The 19903-nt window shown below is 44.2% G+C and overlaps 1 protein-coding gene across 1 annotated transcript in view; it reads left to right on the plus strand.

The window, feature by feature from the left end:
- LOC147101028 (rho GTPase-activating protein 23-like) overlaps nt 1–19903 on the plus strand; it is a 248723-nt gene that overhangs the window by 124928 nt on the left and 103892 nt on the right. Inside the window, exons 4-6 of the mRNA XM_085966192.1 lie at nt 581–673; nt 10039–10117; nt 13744–13798. Of these exons, the coding sequence (XP_085822318.1) occupies nt 581–673; nt 10039–10117; nt 13744–13798 (227 nt within the window). The remainder of the gene's footprint in view (nt 1–580; nt 674–10038; nt 10118–13743; nt 13799–19903) is intronic.

Consider the following 19903-nt stretch of genomic DNA (forward strand, 5'->3'; position numbering starts at 1 on the left):
CCAGTCTCGGAGGGACCGGTGCAGCCAGTCTCGGAGGGGCCAGTGCGGTGGCTGTGGGAGGGGCCAGTGCGGTGGCTGTGGGAGGGGCCAGTGCGGTGGCTGTGGGAGGGGCCAGTGCGGTGGCTGTGGGAGGGGCCAGTGCAGTGGCTGTGGGAGGGGCCAGTGCGGTGGCTGTGGGAGGGGCCAGTGCGGTGGCTGTGGGAGGGGCCAGTGCGGTGGCTGTGGGAGGGGCCAGTGCAGTTGCCCTCCGAATATTGCCATGCACAGGCCCACAAAGAAGGCACAAAATATTTAAGTGAGTTTTTCAGGCAGCTTCTGCCTGTTTCCTCCTAAGGCTTGCCCCAGTAGTTTTGCAGTCTGAGTCTGGTATGGCTCCTGAGCAGAAGCTGTGCAGTTGGTTTCTGGTATCCTAATGACACTGAAGGCTGAAAAACATCAACCAGAGTCAGGCCGCACCTCCATGGCAGATGAAAGTTCAGTTGAAGATGCATTCCAATTGGAAAATCAAAGCTGACTTCTCTTTTTTTGAGTGGTTTCCCAACAGTATAACTTTACGGACTGGTCTTGTTTTGCTTCACAGGCCAACAGAAAGGCCGAACAGAGCCTATGGATACCATCTTTGTTAAAAGTGTAAAGGAAGGGGGAGCAGCACATCAAGCTGGGCTATGTACAGGTAATATGAACTTGTTCTAAATCACCGCGCATCTTTATATTTGCTCAATAGGATTAAGGCAACTTCACCAGAAAGTGTGTGCTAATACTTTTCCTTGACCAAGCTAGTCAAATTCTAAGGGGGAGAAATTTGGTTGCTAGCGCCACCGATTAACGCCTAAAGAGGCTGAGAAGTGGGGCGCTAGCCAATTTCCGGGCGGGCGCAAGGCGCCGAGCGCCTCGCCCCATATTGAGCATGCATTTAGCGCCGGGGCTAAATCTTAGCGCCCGCTCATGGGCGCAGGCTGATTATGACGTCATTTGAGTGTGCAACGCCTTTTGGGCGCCCCGGACCGGAAATTCAGTGGCGCCCCCCTCCGTAGCGCCTGGCTCTAATAGTGACAGCTTACCTGGGCCTTACCAAGTCGCTCTCGGGCTGGAGGAGCGTTATTTAAAGGGGACTGGTGTGGTTTAAAAGCGGCAGCCATTTTTGGAGCACAACTTCCTTGAGAGCTACAAAGAGTTGCTGAGCTGCACACTGAGAGCCATTTGACCACTGAGCCAGTGCAGGCAGATGATCTTCAGCCTTCTGACCGTCACCTTGCTGTTGGTGAGCCTTGACAACGGAGAACCTTCCTGTGGGCACTTATTATGGGGGCTGCATTGGAGGGGAACGTCCTGCTGCTGAATCATCTGGAAAGGGCACTGAGACGCTGGGAGAGGGGGGCGGGCATGGCCAGACGGCGGAGGGCCAACAGACGTCGCCACAGCAGACCTTACGCTGGCAGGGTTTTCCGACCGCAGTTTTCCTACATGAACATGCCGGAGGAGCAGTGTGTCAGAAGGCTGCGATTTAGAAAGGAGGTGGTGACTGAGCTGTGCCAGCTGCTTCAGCCAGATCTGCAGCCTCAGATAAGGTGCAGGACATCTCTGTCGGTGGCTGAGAAGATGCCTGCTGGCCTGAACTTCTACGCGAGCGGCTCTTCTCAGGCTGTGCGTCAGAGGCTGATCAGAAGTAGCTTCTAGGCCCCTCTCACGGAATGCTTGCTGCCATTCCAAGAACAGGAATGGAACCGGTCTGATACCCCCAAGCCTGTGAAGGGCAAGATGCATGTAAATAGCAGGCATGGCCATTGTAAATGAAGAAAGTGTTTCATTACACAATGTGGTTCCTTCAAACATGAGAAAGCTATGGCAACAGAAAGCAAAACGAATACACTGACACATAACTGACTCTCACACCCGGGAGACTGTCCAAAACATAAATCACATTCCGACCATCTTCCTTGGCCTTGATTCCACTGCGCCAACCAAAGCATCCAATGCCCCATCAGTGAGGCGTTCCGCCCTCTGCCTCACCCTTTCCATGTCTTGCTAGGCTGGTGCGCCACAGGTAGGCTCCCACCGCTTTGAAGGCCTACAAGGCAGTGAGTGTGTCTGGTGATGCCAATTGACCTGCTCCTTTAAAAGCTGGCCGGCGCCAGTGTGTCTCAGGGAAAGTGATTATTGACAGCACCCTCGCTGCCGCGAAATTGGGTTGCGTTGCCGGGTTAGCGCCTTAAGAGTAGCGTGCAGCGCCTGATTTAGCGCCGCTGCAACCCAATATCGCGCTAGGTGGCGCTAAACTTTGCGCATCGCCAGGACTAGCGCCCCAAACGCGGCTATACCGAATTTCTAGGCCTAAGAGTCATCAACTGCCAGGCCATGCACTACACGCAGAAAAAGTTTCACAGGTTTATTAATTTAACTTTGACTTAACCTTTATGCCACTTTTTTCTGATGGTATGGATTCATTGTTGAAATACAATTCCAATCACCTGCTAGTACGACACCAGGTGGTTGTGTGTTGATCAAAAGAGGCGAATCCAATCCTGTCCTTGCCTGATGTCCACATGTGCACACTTCCAGCAATGGCAACTGGATAGTGATCAAGAGAGGCAGCTTTGCCTGATCTTCTCCTTAGCCCAGGGGTGCAGAGGTTAATTGTTTTGTTCCTTTGCTTATTCAGACTGGTATCTGGTGGCCCTAACGTCTGTGTAGCATCTCTATTGCGTTTGTGTTAGTGGCATCTCATGACCTAAATATTTGTTTCACACCTTCGCAGTGGTGTGATATTAATTCATTACTGTTTGACACAACCCATTTAAATGGAAATGTTTTACATTTAAGATGGTTTAATATATCTGAATTAGCACAACCAGACAGAAAATTATATGATGAATATGGTCATTTTCATATGATTTTACTTTAGAATCCTTTTAAAAGCACTTTTCTTGTATAGATCTGAGTTTACTTATGAAAATTCTTACCATGCAACCCTACTGAGAAGCTGCCTTTTTTTGAAAGGACACTACAATGTAAGGCTTTTAAAAAAAAAAAAAAAAAAATCAAAAAAATCTGAATATATTACTCTGAAGAAATTTTTCATATGGAATACCTAAAATAATGCTTTTATATTTTTCTCATGTATCCACTCTCCCGTACTTCTCCATTTTTGCCAGTTGGTTAATGCACTACCCCACATGGTACTGAAATATACAGAAGAAGGTGTTCCTGGGTTTGATCCTTCATGTGTGCTAAGGTAGCTGATCTTGGCTTGGGTGGCCATAGGGATGGAGTACAATTGGTTTCAGCTCCCCTGTGCAATGGAGGGACGTGGGGGAAACAATCAGCCAAGGTAATTATGCAGTAATCCTGGCTGGAAGTGGATATTGGATGAGTACAGAACTGCGGTTGCCTATGATGTCTCCCACAGTCAAATGGCTTGTTCACATTCATTGAGCTTATACATGAAGAGTGGTCACCTCTGCCAGACTCTGGAGGACTGGCGGAGCCCATGGTACCCCACCCAGTAAGTAACAGCATGTTAAAGAAAAGTGAGCAAAAGAAAAAAAAGACTCTTTTTGAAGTGCTGTGTTTGTTCAGCTTTAGTGTACTTTATTGAAGTTGTTGTCCAGTATATGGAAAGGGAAAGGAGTTTTTCTTTGGAGCCATCTGGTCACTTTGACGTGAATCAGAGTCCTATTGCTGAGTCTTGAATAGGGTCTGTTTTCTGAAAATGGCAGCACAGAGCAGGAAGCCCGATACACGAGAGGAATATAAAAGTTCTATCATCGTTCTCACTTCTATTAAAGTACAGATCTCCATAAACAATGTGAGCGTTGTTTTTTTTTTCATTAATAAAATTAGAGCTTCTACCTATCTTTGAAGCAGACTTGATGGTAAGTGGAACCCAATCTACACACTGCCCATAGAGAAGATGCACAGTGTTGGGATTCAGTGAAGGTTTCAGTGAAAGGTGTTTTAACATGTATTGGAATTACTTCAATCAAATTGTGGTTGTATGCACTTTCTGATAATGGGTTGGGTCCAGCAGGACCGGTTTTAATATTGCGCTGTTGAAGTCTAGACTTTGGCTCAATGCTACCTTTGTAATAGGCTTTTTGGCTAATTCCCAAAGGACAGGTTGGCCCGTATTTTCTGATCGCAGGCCTCCTGCGGGCGGAGGTCTGCGATCTGGAAAAATCTACACCCTAACCTGAGGGCTCCCGGGACGCACATGCTTCCATTCCTGGGCCTCTCCAAACTTGAAGTGTGCAGGGCCCACGTATCCCACAGGCGCATGTAGTTCACAGCGTCCCTGGGATCACGTGGGCCATGGGGAGCCAATCGCATAAGGGAATCTCCCTTCATACACTTGATAGGAAGACCTGTCAAATATATGAATGGAGATCACCCCAAAAACATAGTAAAACTTTAAATACATTTTTTTAAATCACATTTTTTAAATGACTTGAAATTACAATAAAGTATTTTAAACAAAAATTTAATTTTTTGAAAAAATAATTTAAAAGCTTTTTACAGGGCTAAAAATAAACTTACCTTTTTTAAAGTATTTTTAAATGATAAATCAGTGAAAAAATTATTATTTTTGTTTTTTTTTACTTTTTTTCAACTCTTATCCTGGTAAAAGCAGGCCTTATGCTGCTTTTACCAGGCGTAGGAATTGTAAGGGTTTTCTGCGGGCGGAGGGTCTCCAGAAAGCGGAACTATTCGCTCGCAGAGGCCCTTCTCCAGGGCAGCCGGAGGATCTGTCAAGACCATTCTTGACAGATCGGAACTGCGGGTTTTCAGCGCATGCGCAGTGCATGCCTCAAACCTGCATTTCCGATGTCCCTACGGGTGGGTACGTAGCCCATACACACCCATAGGGATTGGAATATCTGGGCCATTGAGATCGGGTTTTATTGTATTTAATGCAAATCAGAATGATGATGAACTGAATTGGGAGGAAGACTTGCTTCATTTATCCATTTAGCTAAGTTTCTTATCTGTGGATTTGACTGAAATTTAATATTGTTTACGATGGGCAAATAAATTAGTTTGCTTTTTGATATGTTGAAACATCAGTCATTTGGCATTGGGTCTCTTTGCTGGACAAATAGCATAGATTCAGCTATACTCGCATGAAACCACTGCGTCCAAGTCCATCTTGGAATTGTTCCAGTGGCCTGCTTGTGAACAATAGAATTTGTGACTCAGTTCCTGTTGCAGGCTTGTGCAACAATATAATGTCAAAGATAGATTATTGTTTAGTCTGTCTCAGATTTTAGATGTCATAAGAACATAAGAACATAAGAAATAGGAGCAGGAGTAGGCCAATCGGCCCCTCGAGCCTGCTCCACCATTCAATAAGATCATGGCTGATCTGATCCTAACCTCAAATCTTCTATCACTCTGCATCCACCCGAACCCATGTGATCTCCCGGGAGAGGCGAAAAACCAGATAAAGACCCAATGGCCAATTTGGGAGAAAAAAATCTGGGAAATTCCTCTCCGACCCATCTAGGCGATCGAAATTCTTCCAGGAGATCACTCTGTCCCTATATTTTCTTCAGTACTTACCTTCTGTAAAGGCGATCTCCACCCCAGCCAGGAACAGGAATAAAACCATCTCCTGAAATCTAACAGAATTAGAACACAGTAGGAGCAGAACAAGGCTACACGGCCCCTGGGCCCACTCCACTACCCACAGGGCCATGACCATTCCGAACCCAGACTCATGTCCAATTTCCTGCCCGCTCCCCGTAACCCTTAATTCCCTTTACTTCTAGGAAACTATCTATTTCTGTTTTAAATTTATTTAATGATGTAGATTCCACAGCTTTCTGGGGCAGCAAATTCCACAAACCTACCACCCTCTGAGTGAAGAAGTTTCTCCTCATCTCAGTTTTGAATGAGCAGCCCCTTATTTTACGATTATGCCCCCTAGTTCTAGTTTCACCCATCATTGGGAACATCCTCACCGCATCCACCCGATCAAGCCCCTTCACAATCTTATATGTTTCAATAAGATCGCCTCTCATTCTTCTGAACTCCAATGAGTAGAGTCCCAATCTACTCAACCTCTCCTCATATGACCACCCCCTCATCCCCGGGATTAACCGAGTGAACCTTCTTTGTACTGACTCGAGAGCAAGTATGTCTTTTCTTAAGTATGGACACCAAAACTGTATGCAGTATTCCAGGTGCGGCCTCACCAATACCTTGTACAACTGCAGCAATACCTCCCTGTTTTTATATTCCAACCCCCTAGCAATAAAAGCCAACATTCCATTGGCCTTCTTAATCACTTGCTGCACCTGCATACTAACTTTTTGAGTTTCGTGCACCAGGACCCCCAGATCCCTTTGTACTACAGTACTTTCCAGTTTCTTGCCATTAAGATAATAACTTGCTCTATGATTTTTCCTGCCAAAGTGCATAACCTCACACTTTCCAGTATTGTATTCCATCTGCCAAATCTCTGCCCACTTACTTAGCCTGTCTATGTCCCTTTGCAGGTTTTTTATGTCCTCCTCACTCACTACTTTCCGTCCCATCTTTGTATCATCTGCAAACTTTGATATGTTACACTCGGTCCCCTCCTCCAAATCGTTAATATAGATTGTAAAGAGTTGGGGACCCAGCACTGACCCCTGCGGAACACCACTAGTTACTGGTTGCCAATCTGAGAACGAACCATTTATCCCAACTCTCTGCTTTCTGTTAGAGAGCCAATCCTCCACCCACGCCAGAATATTACCCCCAATCCCGTGATTTTTTATCTTGAGCAATAATCTTTTGTGTGGCACCTTGTCAAATGCCTTTTGGAAGTCTAAATACACTACGTCCACTGGTTCCCCTTTATCCACCCTGTATGTTACTTCCTCAAAAAACTCAAGCAAATTTGTTAAACATGACTTCCCCTTCATGAAACCATGCTGAGTTTGCCCTATTAAATTATGTTTATCCAAATGTCCCGTTACTGTCTCCTTAATAATGGACTCTAACATTTTACCAACCACAGATGTTAGGCTAACAGGTCTATAGTTTCCAGCCTTCTGTCTACTACCCTTTTTAAATAAGGGTGTTACATTAGCAGTTTTCCAATCTGCCGGGACCTTTGCTGATAAGTGGGGGTGATAGATGTAAACTACCTGTTGTTATTTTATATATACATTTCAGTGGCTCTTCAGTGGCTCTGGTGTTTCAAAGTTGCTTTTTTTTTTGAGTTAGCACATTTAAGTTTCCTTGACAGCTGTAATTTGTTTGCTTTATGTGCTGTGCACACTGCTATTTCTAGTTGTTGCTGTGGTTCAGGTTGAAAATAGTGTCTGTGTATATTACATTTGTCCATCAACCAACACCTAAAACAGATTATCTGGTCATTATCACAAAGATTGGTGAAGTCAAGCGTAGGTCCCTTGCAGTCAGAATCAGGGGAATTTATAATGGGGAACAAAGAAATGGCAGACCAATTAAATACATATTTTGGTTCTGTCTTCACAAAAGAGGACACAAATAACCTCCGAGATGTCGGGGAACATAGGGTCTGATGAAAGGGAGGAACTGACAGAAATCAGTATTTGTAGGGAAATGGTGTTAGGGAAATTGATGGGAGTGAAGGCCGATAAATCCCCAGGGCCTGATAATCTACATCCTAGGGTACTTAAGGAAGTGGCCCTAGAAATAGTAGATGCATTGCTGATCATCTTCCAACATTCGATGGAATCTGGAACAGTACCCATGGATTGGAGGGTAGCTAATGTTACCCCGCTATTCAAAAAAGGTGGTAGAGAGAAAACAGGGAATTACAGACCGGTAAGCCTGACATCGGTAGTGGGGAAAATGCTAAGAGTCCATTATAAAAGATGTAATAGCAGAGCACTTGGAAAACAGTGACAGGATCGGACAAAGTCAACATGGATTTACAAAAGGTAAATCGTGCTTGACTAATCTACTGGAATTTTTTGAGGAAGTCACTAGTAAAATAGATAAGGGAGAAGCAGTGGCTGTGGTGTATTTGGACTTTCAGAAGGCTTTCGATAAGGTCCCGCATAAGAGATTAGCGTGTAAAGTTAAGGCACATGGGATTGGGGGCAAGGTATCGACTTGGATAGAGAACTGGTTGGCAGACAGAAAGCAAAGAGTTGGAATAAACGGGTCTTTTTCCGAGTGGCAGGCAGTGACTAGTGGGGTACCACAGGGATCGGTCCTTGGACCCCAGCTATTCACAATATATATTAATGATCTAGACAAGGGAACTAGATGTAATATCTCCAAATTTGCAGACGACACAAAGCTGGGTGGGTGTGTGTGCTGTGAGGAGGATGCCGAAAAACTACAGGATGATTTGGACAGGTTGGGTGATTGGGCAAAAGCATGGCAGATGCAATATAACGTGGATAAATGTGAGGTTATCCACTTTGGTGGCAAAAACAGGAAGGCAGATTATTATCTGAATGGCAGTAGATTGAGAGAAGGGGAAGTGCAACGAGACCTGGGTGTCCTTGTGCACCAGTCGCTGAAGGTAAGCATGCAGGTGCAGCAGGCGGTTAAGGCGGCAAATGGTATGTTGGCCTTCGTAGCGAAAGGGTTCGAGTACAGGAACAAGGATGTCTTGCTGCAGTTATACAGGGCCTTGGTGAGACCACATCTTGAGTATTGTGTGCAGTTTTGGTCGCCTTATCTGAGGAAGGATGTTCTTACCATGGAAAGAGTTCAGCGAAGATTCACCAGGCTGATACCTGGGATGGCAGGAATGACGTATGAGGAGAGATTGGGACGATTGGGCTTGTACTCGCTGGAGTTTAGAAGAATGAGAGGGGATCTCATTGAAACTTATAAAATTCTGACAGGACTGGACAGACTAGATGCAGGAAGGATGTTCCTGATGGTCGGGGAGTCCAGAACCAGGGGTCACAGTCTAAGGATAAGGCGTAAGCCATTTAGGACAGAAATGAGGAGGAATTTCTTCACCCAGAGAGTGGTGAACCTGTGGAATTCGCTACCACAGAAGGCCGTAGAGGCCAATTCATTAAATATATTCAAGAAGGAGTTGGATATATTTCTTAAGGCTAAAGGGATCAAGGGGTATGGGGAGAAAGCAGGGACCGGGTACTGAATTTGGATGATCAGCCATGATCGCATTGAATGGCGGAGCAGGCTCGAGAGGCCGATTGGCCTACTCCTGCTCCTATCTTCTATGTTTCTATGCTATTTGTGAGAGCTTGCTGTGTGCAAATTGGCCGCCGCGTTTCCTACATTACGACAGCGACTACACTTCAAAAATACTTCATTGGCTGTAAAGTGCATCGGGACGTCCCGAGGTCTTGAAAGACGCTGTATAAATGCATGTCCTTTTCTTTCCTAGCTTAGCCTCTGCTTGGGAAGAGAGCGGAAAATTGGAAGGTGACTCATTCCGGGCTATGGTCATAACTTCTAATGGTTAGCTGAAAATTATTTGCAACAGTCCAAGGAGCAGGTCACCTGTGCCCACTGAGCCATATAGTGGTCGGTGCAGTGGATGAACTGTACCAGCGACAAAATAAGATTCATAAAAAAGAGGGAATTCACAGCTGCTAGTGTGTGCTTCAAACACTGGGCTTACCAATCATTTCATAACAAGCTCTGGGTTTTTCTGAGAGAGGGGCAAAGATGAAGGGTGAGGGGAGGATCAGTCACTATGGGGGCGCTGTCTGTTGTGAGAAATTATATATTTGAAATTCTTGGTTCAACCGCATATGGAAATAAAGTACATATGCACTTAGTGTATTTAATCGAGTTACTTCTAAGGATGTCAGATGGTGGTGATGCAGCTGTATAATGTGGATATGAAGAGGACATAACTCATTCTCTACAATACAGGGTGCAGTTAAGTTTCAACTGTGGACATAGAAATAAACGAGCCTTTATAATAGTTAATGCACTTTCATGAACTCAACATCATACCACCTTGAACTCCAATTTGTAAATAATGTTGCTTCAACCAAACAAATAAGTTGTATCTTCAGAGCGGCATTTTAAACTTCACAGATTTGAAAACAATTCATTTTTTTTTTGCAGGGGATCGTATCGTGAAGGTGAATGCAGAGAGTATAATTGGCAAAACATACTCTCAAGTAATATCCCTAATTCAAAACAGGTAAGTTAACACATTAAAAAGGCAAACCCTTGATTTTTTCCTATATTAGTGATCACTACCATAATAGGAGCAGGAGTAGGCCATTAGGCCCTTCGAGCCTGCTCCACCATTCAGTAAGATCATGGCTGATCATCTACCTGAACTCCAACTTCCCGCACTATCCTCATATCCCTTAATTCCCTTAGTATCCAAAAATCTCTGTCTTGAATATACTCAACAACTGAGCATCCATAGCCCTCTGGGGCAGGGAATTCCAAAGATTTATAACCCTTTGAGTGATAAAATTTCTCATCTCAGTCCCCTTATTCTGAGACTGTGATCTCTAGTTCTAGACTTTCCAGCCAGGGCAAACATCCTCCCAGCATATACCCTGTCAAGCCCTTTAAGAATTTTATGTTTCAATGAGATCACCTATCATTCTTCTAAATTCTAGGGAATATAGGCCTAGTCAACACAATCTCTCCTCATAGGACAATCCACCCCCCCTGCCATCCCAGGAATCAATCTAGTGAACTTTCGTTGCACTCCCTCTAAAGGCGAGTATATCCTTCCTTAGGTAAAAAGACCAAAATTGTGTACTCCATGTGTGGTCGCACCAAGGCCCTATATAATTGCAGTAAGACTTCTTTACTCTTATACTACAATCCTTTTATAATAAAGGCTAACATACCATTTGTTTTCTTAATTGCTTAGTCTACCTGCATGTTACAGTGATTTGTGTATAAGGACACCCAGGTCTCTGAATAACATTTCCCAAGCTCTCATCATTTAAAAAATATTCAGCTTTTCTATTTTTCCTACCAAAGTGGATAACTTCACATTTCTCCACATTACATTCCATCTGCCATAGAATCATAGAATGGTTACAGCACAGAAGGAAGCCATTTGACCCATCGAGCCCGTTTCAGCTCTCTGCAAGAGCACTTCAGCTAGTCGCACTCCCCCGCCCTTTCCCCTAGCCCTGAATTTTTTTTCCCTTCAGGTACTTATCCAGTTCCCTTTTGAAAGCCACGATTGAATCTGCCTCCACCACCCTCTCATGCAGTGTATTCAACGTTCTAACCACTCGCTGCGTAAAAAAAAAGGTTTTTCCTCATGTCACCTTCTGCCAATCGCCTTAAATCTGTGTCCTCTGGTTCTCGACCCTCCCGCCAACTCACTTGCCCACTCACTTAACCTGTCTATATCCCCTTGCAGCCTATATCCCCTTGCAGCCTCTTTGCATCCTCCTCACAACTTACTTTCCCACCTAGCTTTGTATTGTCAGCAAGTTTAGATACATTACACTTGGTCCCCTCATCTAAGTCATTAATATAGATTGTAAATAGCTGAGGCTCAAGCACTGATCCTTGTAGTACCCACTAGTTACAGCCTGCCAACCTGAAAATGACCCGTTTATTCCTACTCTCTGTTTTCTGTCCATTAACCAATCCTTAACCCATGCTAATATATTACCCCCAATCCCATGAGTCCTATTTTGTGTAATAACCTCTTGTGTGGCACCTTATTGAATGCTTTTTGAAAAACCAAATACACTATGTCCGCTGGTTCCCCATTATCTACCCTGCTAGTTACAACCTCACAAAATTGTCAAACATGATTTCCCTTTCAGTAATCTGCGTTGATTCTGCTCAAGAACATTGTGATTTTCTAAGTGCCCTGTTACCACGTCCCTAATAATAGATTCTAGCATTTTCCCTACTACTGATGTCAGGCTAACTGGTCTATGGTTCCCTGTTTTCTTTCACCCTCCTTTCTTGAATAGCGGGGTTATATTTGCTACCTTCCAATCCGCGGGGACAGTTCTAAAATCTAGGGAATTCTAGAAGATCAAAATCAATGCATCCACTATCTCTCTAGCCACCCTAGGATGTAGGCCATCCGGTTATGGGAATTTGTAGGCTTTTAGTCCCATTAATTTCTGCAATACTATTTCTTTACTAATACTAATTTTTTTAAGTTCCTGATTCTCACTAGACCCTTGGTTCCCCACTATTTCCGGAATGTTTTTTGTGTCTTCTTCCTTGAAGACAGATACAAAGTATTTGTTTAATGTCTCTGCCATTTCCCTATTCCCTATTATAATTTCTCCTGCCTCTGCCTATAAGGGACCCGCATTTACTTTCGCTAATCTTTTTCCTTTTACATACCTGTAGACGCTTTTACAATCTGTTTTTATATCCCTTGCTAGTTTACTCTCGTGCTCCATTTTCTCTCTCTTTATCAATTTCTTGGTCCTCCTTTGCTGAATTCTAAAATCCTCCCAATCCTTAGGCTTGTTACTCTTTTTGGCAATATTATAAGCCTCTTCCTTTAATCAATACTATCTTTAACTTCTCTTGTTAGCCATGGTTGGACCATTTTTCCCGTGCTGCTTTTAATTCCTGAAGAGAATGTATATTTGTTGTGACTTATGAGTTATTTCTTTAAATGTTTGCCGTTGCTTATCTACCGTCATATCTTTTAACCTAGTTTCCCAACCTACCTTAGCCAACTCGCCCCTCATACCTACGTAGTTTACTTTGTTCAGATTTAAGACCCTAGTTTTGGACTTGACTAAATCACTCTCAAACTCAGCACGGTGGCATAGTGGTTAGCACTGTTGCCTCACAGCGCCAGGGACCCGGGTTCAAATCCGGCCTCGGGTGACTATCTGTGTGGAGTTTGCACATTCTCCCCGTGTTTGCGTGGGTTTCCTCCGGGTGCTCCGGTTTCCTCCCACAGTCCAAAGATGTGCGGGTTAGGTTGATTGGCCATGATAAAAAAATTGACCCTTAGTGTTAGGGGGGATTAAATGCGTGGGGTTACGGGGATAGGGCTTGGGTGGGATGGCTGTCGGTGTAGGGACCGGGTGCTAGGGTTTGGATGATCAGCCATGATCTCGTTGAATGGCGGAGCAGGCTCGAAGGGCCGAATGGCCTACTCCTGCTCCTATCTTCTATGTTTCAACATAAAATTCTATCATATTATGATCACTGCTCTCCAGATGCTCCTTTACTACATGCAGCCACCTTCAACCCAAAGACATTGTGGTAATGTGCAAACTTCTCAGTGTAATTCAGTTGGCAGCCAACAGGAGATGTCGTCATACAGGTAAAGAATGGCCTTCCCTGTCTGTTCGGAACAGGTGCTGTACGGCTGCATCACTGCTCGGGTGCTCTAGTCGCATTTTGGGGAGAGCCACTAATTCAAATTTTCTTGGGCCCTTAATGAATCTAATGTACAGTTTGCATGGCAGTCTCCCAGCACCCTTCCTGCTGGGCTTCAGCAAGCATTAGCATTAGCAGCCCCATTGTAGCTTGTGGAATGTTTGATTATCTCAGTCTGTACCTATGCCAATATCCCCAATCCTATCCCCAACCAGCTGTTTAGACATTTCCTTTTGGGCAGTTAATTGGTACAGCGACAATTGCTCTTGCTAGAAAACTCTCCTCAAATACCATGACTGGCAGCCAAGCATTTATTTTATTTTTTAGTGTCTTTTCCTTTTTAGGAGTTCTTTGCCTCATCAATATAATTTTTATAACATAGTTCCTTAGACTCAAATCAAGGAAAAAATGTCAATGAAGTTTATGCTAGTGATGTAGGTTTGTAAAACATGTCTTTTTTGTCTTCCCTGCATTTAGTGAGGATGTATTGGAACTTTCAGTTATGCCCAAAGATGAAGACATTTTGCAGGTGGTAAGTTACAAAGCTTTTTTTCTTCTTCCTGTGCATTCAGTCAGTTAAGGTGCATGAGTTCTGACTTCTTGGAAATAAGGTAGAGAACATCTTGATCTGCCGGGTCAGGTTCATGGCAAGAATACTGTTGGTATTTGGATGAGACCCAAAGGTGGTTTACCTTATACCATTGAGATGGCTGTGAAGCTCATGTAAGGCATTATTGCATTTCTTTTCAACTAACATTTCAGATATTGTGACCATTCCGCAGACTACTGTTCCCCTTTTAATAGTTTTTGCATCTTACCAACACATCGCCACTGGCCACTATTTTCTTACCTCTCTGTTCCAAAAGCAGTGTTCGGAATACGGCTGGCAAAAAATAACATTTAAAATATGGTCTCATTTCTGGTGGTGATAAATGCCTACAGTGGTAAACTTTCTACTTGTTGGCTACTTATAGAATGACATCTTCAGTGTAAACACAGTGGCAACAGTTTGTATCATAGAATCATAAAGTCATAATGGCACAGAAGGAGGCCATTCGGCCCGTCGTGTCTGCCAGCATTGCCCACATCCTGCAAAAAAAAATTTTTTAAACCAATTTCAGCAGTCTCAACTTTAGTGTCTAATGATACTAGGCTACAAGTTCCAAGGGCTATTTTCTGGTTGCTTTCTGAAAGCAAGAAATTGGACAGGATAGACAAAGTAGAGTAAAAACCTCTCCTCATGCTTGAACTTGAGAACAATTTTTTTTAATATCACAATATGCTAATCCTTTAAGAACCATTTCCTTGTGCTTGTTTGAACTTGACAATTGAATCACAATTGCAGAACAGTTTTGGTCCCAGAACTGATCTTAAACATTAAAAAAAGATTTCATTCTTAGTTGATTTGTCTTTTGTGAGCTACCTAACTTTCCTTTTATTCTTTTCAGTCCTCATTTTTATTTTTGTTTAAATTTCTCTCTACCTTTCATATGTTCTACAAATGATATTGAAGCTGGAGTTTCTCCCACTGCTCACCTTGTGACTGTGAGCTCGGTCCTGCATCACAGTTCCACTTAGCTACTTTTAAATATAACGCGTAATACCACTGCCGCAGTGTCTTAACAACATGATAAATACATTTGGAAAGAATTCCTCTAGTCGCTATTTCTAGAGAAATTGTAAACCTTTTCATGAGCAGTATCAACCAGAGAAAAGGATGCTACAAATGACAAGAAGAAGAAATCCTCGTCGGTGACGTGCTGAGAAAATGGAACCTGCAGTGATTTACCTTCCAGTTTATTCTCTTTCCTGGTTTGGGTCACAACAAAGCAGCTGAGATCTGTAGTGTCCGTGTGTAGATAAAGACACTGAAGACAGGAGTTGGTTCATAGGTATTTACTAAGCAAGTCTGGGGGGGGGTTTCTAAAGGATATACACAATACACAGGCTTATATAGCCCAAGTGGCAATTACCGGCATTACGCACACCTGGGGCTCTTAAAGGCACATACACCACAATTCCTCCCCTTCTAGCTAACTAGTACATCATATTTTAAGCAATTATTAATTACATGTTATATGCAAAATAATATACATTGCTGTATTAATTAATTATAAGTTAGTCTCTCAGGAGGCTTCCTGACTCGGTCCGGATAACGCCTCGGGGGTGTAGTAGTTTCTGGTGGTGTAGTAGGTTCTTCTGGCAAGGCTGATTCGGCTTGAAGGCCAGTGTCGGGTTCATCGGGCTCCAGTATCACCGGATCGGAGGTAGATATGGGTATCTCTACTTCATCGTTAGATGTATAGAGTGGTGGTGTAGGTTGTCCCTTTTCGGATGACTTGATGATTTGGTCAGCATGGCGCCTTATTATGCTGTCTCCGATGTCCACGGTATACATCAGTGGTCCTAATCGTGTGCAGATAGTTCCAGGCTGCCATTTCTCGGTACGGTAGTCCCGGGCCAAAACCGGTTGGCCTATCTGGAAGGCCCTAGTTGGCCTTTCATTCATGCCCTGAAACTGCCAGTTCTCCACGTCCCTTCGGATGTTGGGCTTGACCAAATCCAGCCGGCATCTTAGGTTTCTATTCTGGAACATCATGGCGGGAGTTTGGTTAGTAACCATATGCGTTGCATTCCTATATGCAAATAAGAAGTTATCCACCTTGTGCTGAAGTTTTATGTCTTCATTACCCATGGCCTTGATGGCCTTCTTGAAGGTCTGGACAAACCTTTCAGCCAATCCATTGGTGGCGGGATGGTATGGGGCGGACGTGTAGTGCTTTACCCCATTGTTCTTTAAGAACTTTCTGAATTCTTCGGACACAAATTGCGGTCCATTATCAGAACATATCTGCTCCGGCAGCCCATTCCTGGCAAATATGGTCCTTAATACTGTGATGGTTTTTTCCGTGGTAGTGGAGGACATCTTTATTACCTCTGGCCACTTGGAGTGTGCATCAACTGCGATTAAGAACATTGAGTCCATAAATGGACCAGCAAAGTCGATGTGCACCCTTTGCCAGGGAGATGAGGGCCACTCCCATGGATGTAGAGGGGCCTGTGGCGGAGCATTTTGGACCTTCTGGCATCCTAGGCAGCTCTTGGTCATGTCTTCGATGTCTCCATCGATACCCGGCCACCATACAAACGCCCTAGCTAGGTTCTTCATTTTCACTCCACCCAGATGCCCCTCGTGAAGCTCCTTTAGCACTTTATCCTGGAGTTTGGGTGGAATCACCACTCTGGATCCACACATCAAGGTTCCTCGGCACACTGACAGCTGTTCTCTTCTTTGCGAGAATGCTGGCAACAGTGGTTCGCCATGTGCTGGCCATCCCTTCACTGTTAAATCGTAGACCCGTGAGAGAGTAGGGTCATTTCTTGTCTCCCTTTCAATGGCAGAATTTGTCACCGGTAGACATTCCACTATGGTAGAGTGGAATATCTCTACTGGGTCTACTGTAGGTGCCTCTTCTATCGTTGGCAACGGTAGGCGTGATAAACCGTCAGCATTCCCATGCTGTTTTGACCCTTTGTATTCAATGTTGTATTGGTGTGCCCCTAGAAAAAGGGACCACCTCTGTAGTCTTTGTGCCGTTATAATGGGGACACCTTTTTTAGGGTTGAATATGGAGATGAGGGGTTGATGGTCAGTCAGCAAGGTAAATTTTTGTCCGTGTAGGTAATGGTTGAATTTCTTCACTCCCCATACCAGGCTGAGTGCTTCCCTGTCTATCTGGGCATAGTTACGCTCAGCTGAGTTCAATGAGCGTGACGCAAAAGCTATCGGCTGTTCCGAGCCATCAGGGAATCTATGGGACAATACCGCTCCTATGCCGTAAGGGGATGCATCGCACGCCAGTCTGATTGGTAGTGATGGGTTGTAATGAGCCAAAATTTTCTCGGATGTGATTAAGTCTTTACATTTATGGAAGGCACGTTTACAGTCTTCGTTCCATTTCCAAATCACTCCTGTCTGTAGAAGATCATTAAGAGGGTGTAGAATAGTTGATAAGTTCGGTAAAAATTTATGATAGTAATTTATTAATCCCAGGAATGACCTTAATTGTGAAACATTTTCAGGTGCTGGGGCTTTTATAACTGCTTCAATTTTTTCAGGTGACTTATGCAACCCTTCCTTATTAATTATGTGGCCACAATATGATATCTGATTTTGGAAAAATTCGCACTTGGGGCGATTTGCTCGTAGGCCCCGTTCTTTCAGCCTAGTGAGCACCTGCTCCAAATTGGCAAGGTGCTCGTTGTCGTTTTCTCCTGTTATAAGGATGTCGTCTAGGTAGCATTGAGTCCCCGGAATCCCTTGCAGGACTTGCTCCATAGCTCTTTGCCAGATAGCTGGAGCTGATGCTATTCCAAAAACCAGTCGATTGTACTGGTACAGGCCTTTGTGTGTGTTTATTGTGAGATACTTTTTAGAGGTCTCCTCAACCTCCATCTGTAAATATGCCTGTGCCAAGTCAATTTTTGTGAAACGTTTCCCTCCGGATAGTGAGGCGAAAATATCTTCTATCCTCGGAAGAGGATACTGTACCGTGTGAAGGACCGGGTTTACAGTCACCTTAAAGTCCCCACAGATGCGAATTTTTTTCTGTTCCTCAGAGTTATTTTTCAATGTTTTTTTCATGACTGGAACGATGGGTGTTGCCCATTCGCTCCAATCTATTTTGGATAATACGCCTGCCTTTTCCAAATTCTTCAGCTCTGCCTCGACTGCCGGACGTATTGCGTATGGCACCGGTCTTGCCTTAAAAATTTTTGGAATTGCTGTATCTTCCACTTTTATTGAGGCGGTGATGCCTTTCAAGGTTCCTAGTTTCTCTTGAAACACTTCTTTGGCGTTGGCCAAGATGTCTTTTAATCATTCAGGTATGATGTCATCATTGTTTTTTTCCTTACTGGTCACCGTCAGTGCCTGAATGGAGTGCCAGTCTAAACGTATCTTCCTTATCCATTCACGTCCCAACAACGGTGGACCACCATCTTGTAGAATGTATAAATACAACTTTTGTATTTCTTTGCCGTTGTATACCACAGGCACCCTTATTTTTCCTTTGGGGTAGACTTTCTGCCCCGTATATGTTTTTAAGATAATGGATGTGTCTTTTAGAGGTATATGCGAAAATAGCCTCTCGTAATCTCGTCGATTTATTACGGTTAGAGCTGATCCTGTATCTAGCTCCATTTTAACTGGGGACCCTGCTATTGTGAGGGTAACCCAAATGGTTTGGTAATCCTCTTTGGCAAGTACATTATGTAATTTGAGACAGCTTAGTCTCTTGTTTCCGGAGTCGCTATCGCTATTCTGGTCTTCGGAGCTATTGTCCGTCATCATTTGTACCTTCCTGTACTTTTCTTTATTGATTTTTTGTTTTCTGTCAGTGGATTTATTTTGTCCAGATTGGCATACCCGTGCAATGTGTCCAATCTTACCACATTGCCTGCATGCTTTGCCCTTGAACCAGCAGTCCCTCTGGTTATGGGTGGATCTGCCGCAGCGATAACATCTTCCGAACTCCTGTGTCACTTTATGGGTGCCGAAGTCCTGTGTCTCTTGTATCTCTGCAGCTCCTTTTGCTGCTGCTTCGTATGATACAGCCATACTGAAAGCTTTGTCCAATGTTAAATCTTTTTCAGAAAGCAGTCTTTTTTGTGTTCCTTCACTTAAGAGACCGCAAACAAATTTGTCTCGAAGATAATCCGATAGTCCTGCTCTGAATTGGCAGTACTTTGATAGCTTTCTTAATTCGGTTAGGTAATCAGCGTTACTTTCATTCTTGTGTTGATTTCTCTTGAAGAACTTGAATCGTTCCGCTATCAGCAGCGGTGTTGGGTTTAAATGCTCCTGCAGGGTATCAACAATTTCTTTAAAAGTCTTGTCCTTTGGTTTGGCTGGAGTGATTAAATTTCGTAACAGCCCGTATGTCTTCGCGCCCATTAAGTTCAGAAGTACTGAAGCTTTTTTTTCATCTGTTATTCCATTTGCAGTGCAATAAACCTCTACTCTTTCCACGTATGTGGTCCAATCTTCTATTTCGCCATCAAAAGCCCCAATATTACCAGATTTAGGCATTTCAGAAAAGATATGGCGCTTCCTGCGCTTTTTTTTTTCTCTCTGTAGCAACGATATGGCGCTTCCCGCGCTTTCCCACCGCTGCTACCGATAACAACGCTGTTTTACTGTGGTTTCCGTTTATTCACTGTTGGAGACTCGTTCCCGACGGAGGTCTAAACGCTGACCTGCTTGCCGCGCCGGCCGTCTCTCGAGTGCACCCTCCCAGTCCGTTATTGCTTGCCTCCGATTTCGCTGCCTGTCTCAGCTGTAGAGCCCGCCGCTGGAGCTCCAGCCTGACGCCCAGGAAGGATTAGCGCAGTACCTGTCACCAGCTTGGCCAGCTGGTGAAACCACAGTTTCTCTTACTTCCTTGAGTCTTCTGGACGCTGGAGGAATCGATGCCCTTGAGGTGCTGCCGAATTGCAGGTAAGTCCGTTTCCACTTCGTCGCCACTGTCGTGTCCGTGTGTAGATAAAGACACTGAAGACAGGAGTTGGTTCATAGGTATTTACTAAGCAAGTCTGGGGGGGGGGGTTTCTAAAGGATATACACAATACACAGGCT

This window comes from Somniosus microcephalus, chromosome 24, assembly GCF_052327205.1.
Source record: "Somniosus microcephalus isolate GS21.2 chromosome 24, FLI_Smic_1.0, whole genome shotgun sequence".
Classification (NCBI taxonomy): domain Eukaryota; kingdom Metazoa; phylum Chordata; class Chondrichthyes; order Squaliformes; family Somniosidae; genus Somniosus; species Somniosus microcephalus.